Here is a 14389-nt window from a genome sequence, read left to right as displayed (position 1 = left end):
ATCAAAATATCTATTATTACATCTGGAAATAATATTTCATATAAAAATTATGCAGACATTAATATGAAAATAAAAAAAAGGAAAGAGTATATGCCAAAACATTGAAACTAGTTAACTTCTGGTCAGTGGGATTAAAAGCATTTTAAATTCTTTTTTTCTTTTTTTTTTTTTTTAATTTTTGCCAGAATGCGAGTATACTTGCTGGAAAGAGAGAGAAAGAGAAATCAAGAAAGCACTCCTAATGGGGCATAGCAACTCTTCAATCCCTTCTTCAATTCTAACTCTTTCAGAATTTAGGACACACATGCACATGTGCCTGGCATGTTTTTCGAGGTACTGGTTCTGGGAACACAAACCCTGAGGTTGACGACGTGAGATTCAGCTCCCTTAGCCTCTAGGACATCAGCTGGCCCTTAAATTCTTTTTATTCATATTTTCTAGAGTTTCTATAATAAACAGTGTATTATTTTCAGTTATTTTTTCTTAAAAACATACACATACCAAAGCTGAAAATTACATCATGTCAAAGAGTATTAGTTACTCTAGCATGTATAGTTATCTCTTTAGTAATAAACCCCCAATTTTTAGAAAATTCCTAACTAGTTTAAAACAAAAACAAAAACAAAAACAAAACAAAACAAAACAAAAACACCTCTCTGACAACTAGATATGGTCCTATAACTTAAATCTTCGCCAATAAGAATTCTGGTCAATAGCAGGTTCTGGGTGGACCAGCAGTTAGCATAATGGCAGGGGGACTCCCATGTAGCCGACTGCGGTCCAAGTCCCGGACCCGGTGGCTTAAACTCACGCTGGGTGCATGGGCGTGCATGCCCAAGATCCCAAGAGGAGAACGGAGGAGAAGGGATTGTGACGTGGCCATCCCCCTGGGGAGTGATTTCTTGCTTTCTGTCTCTCTGCCTCTGTCTTTCCAGCGAGCACACATGCCCTATAGCAAAATCCTCTCCAAAAAAAAAAAAGTAGGTTCTGGTCAAAAAGAGGAAACTGCTGACTGAAACTTCTAGGATTTTTTTTTTAAAAGAAGGAATGCTCCCACCCTTTCTCATTCCCCTTACCTCCTGGTTGGAATACAGATATAATGGCAGGAGTTCTACACTGTTGTTAGAATACAACATACTCCAGGGAAGGCAGGATACTGCCAACCTTCTGACTACTTTTACATGGAAAGAAATAAGTCTCTATTCATTTAGTCAGTTATTTTTGGGTTGTTTCATTAAATATAGCCAAATCTGATTCTAACATAAATGTCTAATAAGTCTTTTAGTTAGCAGCAGAGAGCACCTTTAACAAATGCGATCAGTTGCTTTAGCCCAGAGTCACTTAAGCCTGGATTTCCAAGCACTAAAATAAAATGACTAAAAAGGACAAATTGTTTTGACAGAGCTGACACAGGAGGTACATTGCAAACAAAAGCCAAAGTCCTGTGGCCTCCAATACATACCTCACATAAAAGCAGGTCGATGATATGGAAGACCATGTAGAGAGGGAATTTTGCAGTGAAAAGCGTAAGAAACCACTGGGAGGCGTACATGTGTGCTTCAAGGCTTATATCCAGGAAGTGGTTGTACAGGTCAGGGATGTACTCCTGAAATAGTAAACGGATTAGTTCAGAGCACATATGCAGCTGTCCCACTCCTACTCAGGAGGCGAACAAAGCTGCCACGAATAGGCCAAAAAAGTCACATACTGGTGTTTTTCTAAAAAATCTCCGAAGTGCTAAGAACACTTATCATATGGTATTATGCTGGCACTCCACTCAGCTCTCTTTTCCAGACCACAAACTGGCTCTAAAGAAAGAGGAATCCCCAAAATGGTGACAAGTATTTGGAAAGCAAGTTTTTCCTTTCAAGTATAAAATGTTTGGGAAGATCTGCTTCACCTTTGCTATGAGGTTCCTAAGCAGTCAGCTACAGAGTATTAGTGAGTCTTGTTGACTGAGTTCGCTGCAGAAAAGCCCCCTGCAACAGTCATCTAATCTTTGGGTGTTTATAAGAGTGAAAACTCAGCTCACACCTATCAGGTCCACACTTTGTTAGTCTTGGCATCATCATTGCATAGTAAGAAATGATAAAAGTAAAAGCTATCCCTTACCCATGGATGGGGAAGGTAGAAACCCAGCTCCCCAACACCATTTCATCTGTCTAGTTCTCCTTAGTTCTGAACTTCTTCTGTCAAATGCAAGCTGTTTCTTTCCTTTTTTTTTACCTGCATGAGGCGCTCCAACTGATAAAATTTGCAATGTAAATCTTCAAAGTTTTGCTTGAAAAGTTCCCTGAGACCATAATCAAACATGATCTTGACCAGAACACTGAATGCCTGTTCTTCAGGCATCTGTAATTGACAAAGGAGGAAAACAAACAAAATTAGAAAACATACACAGAAGTTTTCTCAGCATATTAAATTCCTCTTTCGATTGTTTTACCAGGAAATTTAGTGGTATGTAGAAACTAAAGTTGTGTTTTGTAACATTCATTCACTCAGGCAAGAATTACTTAACAATATGTGCTCTGTCAGCACTCTTGTCTTCAAGGAGTCTCCCAGACAACTAGTGTACAGTGATTGTAATATGAACTAGTAGAAAGATCAGTGAGAATACAAGAACACTAAGGCCTGTGTCTGTCTGAGGAAGTCAGGAATGGCTCTGTAAGGGAGACAGATTTTGAACTGAGTAGAAACAGGTTGCTATACAACTTAAGTTTCATCTTTCTCAAATCATGATGCCTTTGTTTAATCATTTACCTCCCTTAGCTGCTATTTTATTCTAGTAAAATTGTTTTTCTCCCTCATCATTGTTATAAAAACACAGCTTTTTACATAAGAGCCTTACACATTATAAAGTTTTCAGTAATCCTTCAAGTACTAAAGTAACTCTTGCAATAATGCTAAAAGTGCTACAAAAACCCTATTTTTTTTATTTACAAATGCTACCTATTTATAATAATATCAACATCTTCCATAGCTTTATGGAAAAATATTTCCCCGAGAACCTGGCAAGATGTCTAGCTTTCAAAACAGAAAAAAAGGCCTAAAAACGTAATTTAAGGCTTAGTGTGACTATAGCAAGCCTTCCCAAAAAGTCAAGAAGGTGGGCGGGCTTCTGTAGAACATGATGATGGACGTGGGTGAGCACAGACATTACTAAGAATAAAGAAGAGCTAAAGGGCAAATCACATTAAGTAATAAGTGAAAAAAGCCCAGCAGATTTCTATTGGAAAGGTAAGGATATTTGGGGGAAATGAATAGATCTTTGAGGTCTTTGTCATGGAAAGCAACTTGGCCCTCCCACATGTGAGAGATACAGTTTGACCCATATTCTGATGCTCACTCTGTAACAAGCATTTATCTTTTATTTTACGGTTTCTGCCATAGGGCATGTTCATTCACCCAGAGAGAGGAAACAGTGAAAAGGAAAATGGGAACTCATCCCCAGCAGGGATGGCCACACCACAATCTATTCTCCCCTATTCTCTTCCCAGGATTTTGGGCATGCATACAAGCCCCGGCATGAGTTTCAAGCAAACAGATTTGGAACTTAAACAATAGCCATGTGGGAGTCCAGTGCCTTAACCCAAGCACCTGCTGGCCCAACAAGCACAGAATTCAAAACAAGGCACCAAGGACTTAATAGATTGGGAAACCCATTTTTTCAAGGGGATAAAAGTCCTTGAACTGAACAAAGATAAACCATGCAGGTTCTTAAGACCTTGAGCTACAAAGCCTGATTAAAACAACAAAATAAAAACTTGACTCCTTTATTAACATAATAGCTTGTTTGTTTGTTAGTTTGATGAGAGAAAGAGATAGATAAGAATCCCTTCCTTGCACTCCAGCTGATTTCAGTACTCAGAGTCATATGCATGCATGTGCTGGCCTAGTCTGTACCAGCTGAATGGAGAACTGAACCCAGTCTTCCACATGGCTTCCAGCACTGCAATGTGTTGTACTACAACTGTGCCAGTGTGGCTGGGACTAGCTTTATCATACTTTTATATAACCAATAGCAACAAGCTAGGTTTACGGTTAAGAAAAGGGTCCAGCAGGTAGTGTGATGGTTAAGGTGCTGAATTTCTACATGGCCAATCTGCAGTTCAAATCTCTGACCTGGCAGCTTGCTTTCTTGCTTTTTCTCACTTTCCCTCTCTCTGGAGCACATATGCCCTATAGTGAATTTATGAAAAGGTAGTAATAATGGGTTGTTGGAAAATTCATGACACATTTTTATACAGAAAGACAGAAGAACACATCATGACTTTTCTTTTCTTTTCTTTTTTGCTATAGGGCGTGTGCGCTCGCCAGAAAAACAGAGACAGACAGAAAGATAGAAAGTGAGAAATCACCCTCCGGAGGGATGGCCACGCCGCAATCCCTTCTCTTCATTCTCCTCTCAGGATCTTGAGCACACACGACATGGGCCCAGCGTGAGTTGAAGCCACAGGGTCTGGGACCTGAACTGTGGTCGACTACATGGGAGTCCAGCGATATAGCTATTACGCTAACTGCTGGTCCCCTATGTTATGACTTTTCTGATAACCCAATAATAATGATAAATATAATTAAATTTTATATGTACATATATAAAATTATTGAAGAAATTACAAATGTTTTTATTTTATTTGTATTGCAATCTTAGCAGAATAGCTTAAAATTTTTCAAAAGTTTCTTGGTGCTTAGAGAAATATTTGGACACCTTTGATCTTGCCTCCCTGGCCTTTCCTAGAATTCTACCCTAAACACTGCTCTTCTTTAGGTGCCTTTTATACACTGAGCAGTTCTCTGTTTCAGGGCTTTTAGGTATTGTACAATTCCCTTTGCCACTAATGCTTGTTCTCTACTCTCTTGCCTTTTTTTTTTTTTTTAACAGTTTAGTTTTCATAAAAACTTAACAAGAAATAAAGTTAAACGATAGAAAGGTATAAAAGAGAATACCCCTTCTAATTTTGCAGGGTGCACCTTAAAGGTTACCTCCTCAGAGTTTCCTTTAACCTAAATACAGCTTCTTTGTAGTAATTTCACACACAAAAAACCTTTTTCTTATACCTTCATAGCACCATTGAAATGAATAATGACACACTTGTCTAATTATTTGCTTAAAGCTAGTCAGATTCACAAGGACAGCCTTTATCTTACTCACCTGCTTTCTAACACAGTACAGACTAGTAAGAGGTACTCAAAAACTCCTTGTTGACATCACCTGATTGTCTCCCTGTCTCTTTCTCTCTCCCTCTTTCTCAGGAAATAAATAACTTTAAAAAATAAAGAGAAATGACAACCAAATGCAATGTTTGAATCTCCACTGGATTTTTTTTTTTTTTTGGAGAGGTTTCTGATATAGGGTGCATGCGCTCGCCAGACAGACAGAGACAGAAAGCGAGAAATCACCCCCACAGGGGAGATGGCCACGCCGCAATCCCTTCTCCTCCATTCTCCTCTCGGGATCTTGGGTATGTAGGCACACGCGCCCGGCATGAGGTTTAAGCCACCGGGTCTGGGACGTGAACCACAGTTGACTACATGGGAGTCCAGAGACATAGCCATTACGCTAACTGCTAGTTCCAAATCTCCACTGGATTTTTTTTTTTTTTTGAGAGGTTTTTGCTACAGGGCGCGTGTGCTCGCCAGATAGACAGAGACAGACAGAGAGATAGAAAATGAGAAATCACCCCCCAAGGGGGATGGCCACGCTGCAATCCCTTCTCCTCCATTCTCCTCTCGGGATCTTGGGCACACACGCACATGCGCCCAGCGTGAGTTTAAGCCACCGGGTCCGGGACTCGAACCGTGGTTGGCTACGTGGGAGTCCAGTGACATAGCCATTACACTAACTACTGGTCCCTCTCCCCTGGATTTTGATTAGAGATAAAAGCTATTAGAAAATTGGTGGAAAACTGATTGTGGACTATTCATCAGACATTACTGAACTAATGAGGAATTTCTTGTATGTGATCATGGTATTAGGGTCATGCTGCAGAATGCCCTTGTCTGAAGATACAAGCTCATGTATTTTGAAATGAAGTGCTTTGATGTTTGTACTTTTGAAAAATACTCTGACCAATTTTTTGCAATAAAAAAATTGATTGTGTTTAGGAAAGAGAAAAAGAGAGATGTAAACAGAGATAAAGAGAGAAAGCAGTGTGAAAAAATATTAATTGGTGGAACCAGCAGATGATGTAAAGGTTACGTTGCTGGACTCCTATGTGGCTGACTACAGTTTGAGTCTTGGCTCTGGTGGAAGAAAAAAACTCACGGTGGGCACATGTGCATGTATGCCCAGAATCCAAAAAGGAGAATGGAGGAGAAGGGATTGTGGTATGGCCATTGCCCCCCCAGGAGTGATTTCTTGCTTTCTGTTTCTCCAGCAAGGGCACGTGCCCTACAGTTAAAAAAAACAAAACAAAACAAAAAAAAAAAACTCTCAAAGAAACAAATTAATTGGTAAGGCAAAGTTGGTCAACCTAGTATTTTTTTAAACTTTATATGGATTTAAAAGAAAAACCAAAAAGTCGGAGGGTAAAGGTATTTGCTGAACAAGTGAACACATAAGTAAAATGGTACTAAAAAAAGCCAACTCTGTCTTCTTCCTCTCACCCCAATACATAAATCCCCCCAAAAATACTAATGACAGTAGCTACTTTACAAAAAATAAAATGCCCCCAATGGTTCAACCAACACTAAAGCCTCTCCTAGTAACAAAAAGAAAGTTTATCCTTCTAGTAGCTTTCAGTACTGCCATTTAGTCTCATCATGTTTCTCTTTGATGATGACATTATGTTAATTTAAGGAAAAACTTTCCAGATATAGGAGTTAAAACTCATGTTTAAGAGTTTGGCCAAACCTAATATAAAATCACGCTCAAGCCGAAAGCTAGTGAAAAACTGAGGCAGGCTATGTCAAAGTGCTAACAGACCAAGTTACTCACATGGAGCAGCAGCACAGCAGCAAGAAATGACTGGCCCTGGCAATAGCCGATCTCCTCATCATACACGGAATAAGCCTGGAGGAAAAACACAACAGGAGAAGCTTATAAATGAGAGTGTACACTTGTGGGCCATGACTGCCCTGTAGGACCTCACATCTTAGGATGTGACCCACACCCCACTGGAGCTTTGTGTGGTCAATGAATAAGGCCAAAGCCTCTGGATGACCCCATTTTTTTCTTTATCGTAATAAGAACTGTCACTATGCCACTGCCTATGGCCAAGGAGGTGAAAGGTTACGAAAAAAAAAATTTTCACAAAAAAGACCCTTATGTCTCCTTATTGTTGCTCATGCTGTTTCCTCTTTCCTTTTCTCTGCCTGAAACGACACTTCCTTCAGGCCCCAAACATATTTCAATTACCAAAGAATTACTCTCTTTTTGTCTGTGCCTCTGAGGTACTGCCTACACACTCATGGCTACTTTAGGGTTTACCACAATGCACTTTACTTTTCTTAAAAATTAATTTATTATTATTATTTTCAATTTAACTAGACAGAGGCAGGGAGAGAGAGAGGGAAAGTGAGAAAGTCGCCAGGTCAGGGACTCAAACAGTGGTCAGCTATGTGGGAGACCCACACCTGAACCACCACGCCACCTGCTGGCCCCCGACAATTCATTTCAAAATCCACCCTCTTTACTGGATTGTAAGCTTCCTGCAGACTGGGGTGATATCCTGTTCAAACTAGCTAGCACCCCACACGTCACAGGCACTCACTAAACACTTAATGTTGGTTGTTTTTCTTTCTGGGAAAAAGTCTTTTGGCAAAGATACCAAGACACAATTCTTTCCATAATGCCAGTAATAACTTTTCTGATAAGAGAAATTACTTTGAAACCATTTGTGGGCTCCTCTGGAATTCTTGTTTTATTTTTCTTGGCAGCAAATGATTACTACCCATCTCCTCTGAACACTGAATAGAGTATTGACATCTAACATTCCTTGTGACTTACTTACTCTGGTCCTATAGTTGATTTTTGAATCTGTTATCATGGTTAGTATTTGTAGCTCTCATGTAAACTATGGTAGAAATGTGAACTCTTGCAGATTCAAGATGCTATTCCTTTGTTTGACTAATTTATTTCTGGTGAAACTTCCTTTGTTATCCACTTTTTTTTTTTTTTTTTTGGTGCCAATTTTCCACTGTGTTCAATAAGGCAATTTAGAGTTAGGTGTGTTTAGAATTTCTCTCTCAGCAAAATGTGATGCCAGTGCTTATCAGATGATAAGTTAATATATAACTCATTTTAACATTAGCTTTTGGTGAAATTATAGCTTTTAAAATATATATCCACAATCGTACGTCCATAAATTCAGGTAGAACTCAATGTAATCTTAGCATACTCCCATTTCATCATAGTTTATTTGCTAAGAGGGCTATATAATAAGAAACATATATACTTTTCCAAAAATAGCCTGTATAAACAGGATTTCAGTAAGATTTGTAATGAGTACCATTTTCTACTGATCAAATTAACTTGTGAATATTAATATTGTGTTAAAAACCAGTAGTAATATATGCCAACAAAACCCTTTTGAAAGCAGTTTGGTAATGTCTTTAAAGGTATCAATCAATACTTTACTGGTTATAAAAGAACAGAAACCTTAGGGTTAGAATTGGCTGAAATCTCCTAATTGCTAATGTTTATATTTTGACCATGGGTACATTACTTATATTCTTTATTTATAAGCTAAGAATAAATATGAAATTATATCACAGAGTTGTTGTATTTATTATTCTCATTCTATCCTCATGTGTAAAAAGCTCAGCACATAGCTTAAGCAATTACAGAGTAGGATGAAAATACTTTCTATTAGGTAGAGAATGGAAGGGGACGTATTTTTCAAGTTCATAGGAGAGACTGAAGAAATGTGTAGAGGCATGAAATTATGAGATACATTTGGGAGATGTCTTAAATATAGGTTCCTGGGAGCTGTAATAAAATATGGGTAAGAAAACATGTCTCACTAAGGAACGCCTACTATATGCCAAGCATGCACTGTGCCAAGTGCTATAGATACTAACATACGTAAAGTATTCTTGTCCTTGAGCATATTACAGCTTGGTGGGGAAGTTAGATAAGTAAATCAACCAGAGTACAGTGAAAAGTCCAAAGTGGCTGAAGCATAAACTATCTGAAGAAGTAGCAGCAATGGATAATTCAGGATGTATTATAAAATACCTTCAACACCAGGCTGAGGAATCTAGAACCAGAAAGCAACTAGGGATAGGCCAACTATGCCTGGTAGTTAAGGAAGCTGCTCACATGGCCAGCTACACAGTTTGAGTCCCAGACCCAGTGGCTTAAAAAAACATGTCTGGCATGTGTGCCCAAAGTTCCAAAAGGAGGGAGAAATAAAAAGGGATTTCCCTGTGATCATACCACACAGGGGGTACCATCTCTTTCTTTCTCTCTCTCTGGTAAGCCCATAAGCCCTCTGGCAAATTAAAAAACAAAAACAAAAACAAAACTAAGGAGGTTTTATTTCATTCTTTGGGTTATGGGGAAGCGTAACAATGTTTGTGGAGGCTGCTGCCAGTGAAATGACTCAATTCTATGGCTGACACAGAGAAAATAAATAAAACAGAGCCCAAAAGCAAGGAGACTAATTCCAGGCAAGTTCTGTAAGTGTGCCAGCAATGTAGGATGTAAGCCTATACCAGGGCAAGGGATAGGGAGGCATCAATCATATCAAATTCAACTTAGCCAAAGGAAGGGACCGAAAATTGACAAGTAATGATATGTTCAGTAAGACAATGACATGGAAAAAAAAGGAGTACTTTTTTAAATTTAAAAAGCTACAACTAAATGAAATGTAGCACCTAGCCATGGTGGCACAGCAGTAGTCCAATGCTCTGCACTGCTGAAAACCATACAGAAAATGAAAGTTTGGTTCCTGGGTTGACCTGTACAGATCAGATGTGCACACCTGGCTAGGACGATGGGGGAAGGATGGCAGAATGAGCTCTGTGGAGGGTGCTGTGGTCAGGATGCACACACACATGCTGTCTCTCTCTCTCATTAAATAAATATTCTTTTTAAAAAGAAAAACAGTAAGGCAGATCTTCTTATATTCTATTCTGACTCTACCCAACCACATAAAGATACTTAGGCAAATCTGAATGTGGAGTAGGTACTGGATGATATATATGGATAATAACTTCCTTTATAGAGACACACAGTGAAGAATTTAGGATTATGATGTCTAAGGTTTGTTTTAAAGTACTTCATCAAAAAGGAAAAAGGGAAAGATAAGGCAGGCAACTGTGACAATATGTTGATAGGTACTGAACTGGGGTGGGGACTGTAAACAAATCCACTACGCTAATCAATTGTGCATATTTTAGATTTTTCATAATAAAACATGTTTTTAAGTGAACTCTATTTTTAGACCTGTTTTGTTTGATGTACTTGACTCTGATGTGGGAAATAACTGGCAGCTAGAAACAAGGCTGTGAGTAAATGCAGATTTGGGAACATTTGTACAGTGGTGATAGCTGAAGATTTTAGAGTGCTAGGGATCACCCAGGGAGATAGGCGTAGAGCCAGAGCAAGCATCAACCTAGGGGAGTCCTCAGTTTTAGGGGTAGTGGAGTAAGATAAAATAATGAAGGAACTGGTGAAGTTGTGAGAGATAAGAGTATATTTAGATGGGTGAAAAGTTGGGAGCAGAGAGAGCTGCAAGGAAGATTCCTCATGAGATAAACTAGGCTGAGTGGGGTCAGGGGAATGTGATGAAGGACCTGAGGGAGAGAGCACAGTTTCTTTCTGGGAACTTTTGCAGTAAAGTGACAGCTAGCTAGACTGCTGAAGTGGGAAAAATTGAGAAGTGGCTAACAAGATGATCTGAAATTACAATAGAAATCACAGCTCTGTGTTTTTTCTTATGAGAAAATTAAAATTAAATAAGAAGTGTTTCTCTAAACTCTAAACTGCCCTTACAATTTACATAATTTAATTTATCATTGGAGAACGTATCCTTCATTGCTGGCCTATTATTCACTTTGCCTTCTCAATCACAATGTAAGTTCCTTAAGGATATGATTCATACCTTGTCTGTACTTACTACCTATCAAGTATTTGATTACTTTTTGTGGGGGAAAGACTAAATACTAATTCTCAGGACAGATGAAGGTTGAAGAACTTTGGTCCCGACTCCTTTTTTTAGTTTTTTGTTTTTTTTTTTTCTGCCATAGGGCATCACCAGAGAGGGACAGAGAGAGAGAAAGTGAAAAATGGCCACACTACAATTCCTTCTCTTCCATGCTCCTCTAGGGATTCTGTGCATGTATGCACACATGGCCACTGTGATTTTCAAGCTGCCAGGTCTAGGACTCAAACCATGGATGGCCAGGTGGGAGTTCAGTGTCTTAACCACCACATCACCTGCTGGCCCCCAAATCCTTTTATAGCCCTACAACCTTGAAAGACCAAAATCTACTTGAAAATGGGGGACTAGCAGGTGGCATGGTGGTTAAGGTGCTGGACGCTCTCACATGACCGACCACTGCTCGAGTCCCAGGCCTGGTGGCTTGCTTTCTCACTTTCCTTCTCTCTCTCTCTCTCTCTCTCTCTCTCTCTGTGTGTGTGTGTGTGTGTGTGTGTGTGTGTGTCTGGTCAAATTGAAATAAATAAATGAATAAATAAAATTAAATAAATAATTCTTTAAAAAAATCTATTTGAAAATGGATTACTGAAACTGAACAGGTTACCATTTCCTCAATGTATTCAGGTACAACATTTCTGACATAAGACAGTATGGGGCTCTGCAGAAAGTTCGTGGAAAATGTATATTATGAAAAAATTATGCAGGGATCTCAATTTTTACACTACAATGAACTCATACTTTAAGTCCATTTTCCCACAAACTTCTTAAAGTGTTCCATGTTTGCCACCATTTACCATGCTGCTATGCTGTAAGTCCACCTGGAGGGACACTGGCATTTCCCACTGCTGGACAGGACCCCAGGTGCCATGTTCATCACTTACAATGTGAATACTGAAAAGGAGTTTGCAGTGTTACTGGGCTCAGAAGCTCTTTACATGAAACCAATTTTTGAAAGTCTAAACTGTGGTGCCAGGTGGCTGTCATCTGAACATTCTGATAAAAGAGAAAAAAGAAATCCTACCACTTTATTTCTCATTATTTCCTGTTCTTTGGTGAGCCTACAATAGTGTTATGTTTGATTTTACAGTCTTGTCTCTCCTTTTTTGTATACTTGAATATCAAATAAAAATTACACTTTGTAGTTGTTTTTTGCATAATTTCAAAGAACTAGAACAAACCACTCAAAAGTGAATTGTTGTTTTGACATTAAATACCTTGCATATTTTATATAAAGAATCTTGTCCATCTCCTCCTGTATCCTTAAAGTAGTCATGGGCTGGGAATGTCCGGTTAATATCCCGGGTGATAGCACTGTCCTGAGGAGACTCCTGTGGAAATATAATTAGGGTTTTTAGTTAGGTCAATCAGGTATGTATACAAGAAGATCTTGTCATTTACATGCTTTAAAATGCTGCATACACATACAACAACTCATAGTTTCTGCCTCCTCAGGGTCCAACCACTCAAGCAAAAGCAACAGCTAATATTAAAGGAAAGAAAAGGATGGAAGTAAAGCAATCTGCCTCATTCTATACACCTCATGTTATACCCATCTGTGCTGCAAAGAAGTGCAGCTAGTGACCTTTCCATTGTTCAGAGCGGAAATGTGCTATTCAAAATTGGTTTCCCTTAAAAAAATAGAACTCAGCCTAATCTCAAAAGAAGGTGGGAAAGTGCTCCTGTTTAAAAAAAAAAAAAGGGCTTTAACTGATCAGTTGCTAGGAAGCTTCTGTGTCAGTTTTCAAATGCAAAGAGAAGTTCCTTAACTGTGGTTTGTCCTAGGGGAAAACAGCATAAGATCACACACAGTAATCCACTCAGTATGCAGCAACACTACCAAATACCAAGAGATTCAAATGAGCTATGGGAAAATATCTTTTGATTCTGCCAATGGAGAAAAACTATTTTCTCTTCTATTATACAATGAGTTAACTATTGTAAAAGCAGAACAAATGCCAGTAATGTCTGCAGTCCCTTGTGAAACATACCAAGCACCCAACCATTTCTCATACCTTTGCCTTGTTACATTCTGTTTGCGCACAAGCTAAAGATCCTGAACACAGACACATGACCTTCTACTTTAACAAAGCATTGTCTTCATAGCTACCACAATAGACTTGATTCTCCTTGGTGAGGACCATAATTAGATATATCATCCTAGAGCCTGATACTCCTGTTTTAAGATAAAAATGAAAGGATATTTTTCTCCTGTCTGGTAATTTCTCTAGCCTTTCAAGCAATCATGTTCCTAAGATCATGAATATTTTATAGTTGGATGGCAGTTGGGAGGGCTTGAGATGACTGTCTTAAAAGCCTATGTTCCTTCTTTACCAGGGAACTAAGATACACTGTCAAAAAGACACTGCCAAACTGCTTTCCAAAGAGCTTTATTAGCATGTGTGAGTATTATCACTAGTTATTAACATTCTTAATAACATAAAAAGCAGCTCAGGATTGTGGTGACCCTTGCTTGTTAAAGAGACATAAGGGAACTTTTTGAACTGATGGGAAATAATGCCCAATATATCTAAACTGATAAGTTAGACTACTGTATACATTCATTAAAATACATTAAATTGGGGCCAGTAGGTGGTGTAGCGGTTAGGGCACCGGACTCCCACATGATCAACCACTGTTTGAGTCTTGGACCTGGTGGATGCTCTGTGACTTTCTCTGTCTATTTCTCTCTGCTGAGCACATGTGCTCTATAGCAAATTAAAAAAAATAACAATAAACAAAAGAAAAATAAACAATTTTTACCATATGAAGGATAATCTTGCTGGGTATAGTATTTGTGGTTGAAATTGCTTTTCCCTTAACACTTTTAAAATGCATTAAATTATTGACTTAAAAATTAGTGAATTTTATTTTGTACAAATTATATCTGAATAAAAGTGATTTTAAAATAAAACATCAAGGGAAAAACAGGTGATGTGATGTTTAAGGTCCTGGACTCCCACATGGCTGACCATGGTTCAAGTCCTGAACTTGGTGGTTGCTTTCTCACTTTCTCACTCTTTGGTGAGCATACATACCCTATAGCAAACTTAAAAAAAAAATCATAAAAATTAATAATTAAGGAAAAAAAGAAGAGGAAAACCAGAAAAATTAAAAGGATATTCAGGAGCTTACAGATGACATGGTAGTTAGGGTGCTAGACTCCTACGTGGTTGACTGTGGTTCAAGTCCCTGACCTGGAGTCTGGCTCACTCTCTCTCTCACTCACTCACTCTATTCCTCTATGGTCAAATTTAAATAAATAAATAAATAAATAAATAAATAAA

At 38.6% G+C, this 14389-nt stretch overlaps 1 protein-coding gene across 2 annotated transcripts in view; it reads right to left on the bottom strand.

Annotated features, from left to right (window-relative positions):
- RABGAP1 (RAB GTPase activating protein 1) overlaps positions 1–14389 on the bottom strand; it is a 210514-nt gene that overhangs the window by 37765 nt on the left and 158360 nt on the right. For both annotated transcript variants that reach the window (XM_006158213.3, XM_027775589.1), the window contains 4 exons: positions 12320–12433; positions 6938–7012; positions 2227–2352; positions 1463–1606 (listed from right to left, as the gene is read on the bottom strand). In XM_006158213.3, coding sequence (XP_006158275.1) covers positions 1463–1606; positions 2227–2352; positions 6938–7012; positions 12320–12433 — 459 coding nt within the window. The remainder of the gene's footprint in view (positions 1–1462; positions 1607–2226; positions 2353–6937; positions 7013–12319; positions 12434–14389) is intronic.

This window comes from Tupaia chinensis, unplaced genomic scaffold (genome assembly GCF_000334495.1).
Source record: "Tupaia chinensis unplaced genomic scaffold, TupChi_1.0 Scaffold000575_1, whole genome shotgun sequence".
NCBI lineage: Eukaryota > Metazoa > Chordata > Mammalia > Scandentia > Tupaiidae > Tupaia > Tupaia belangeri.
This window is presented reverse-complemented; position numbering and strand designations above follow the sequence as displayed.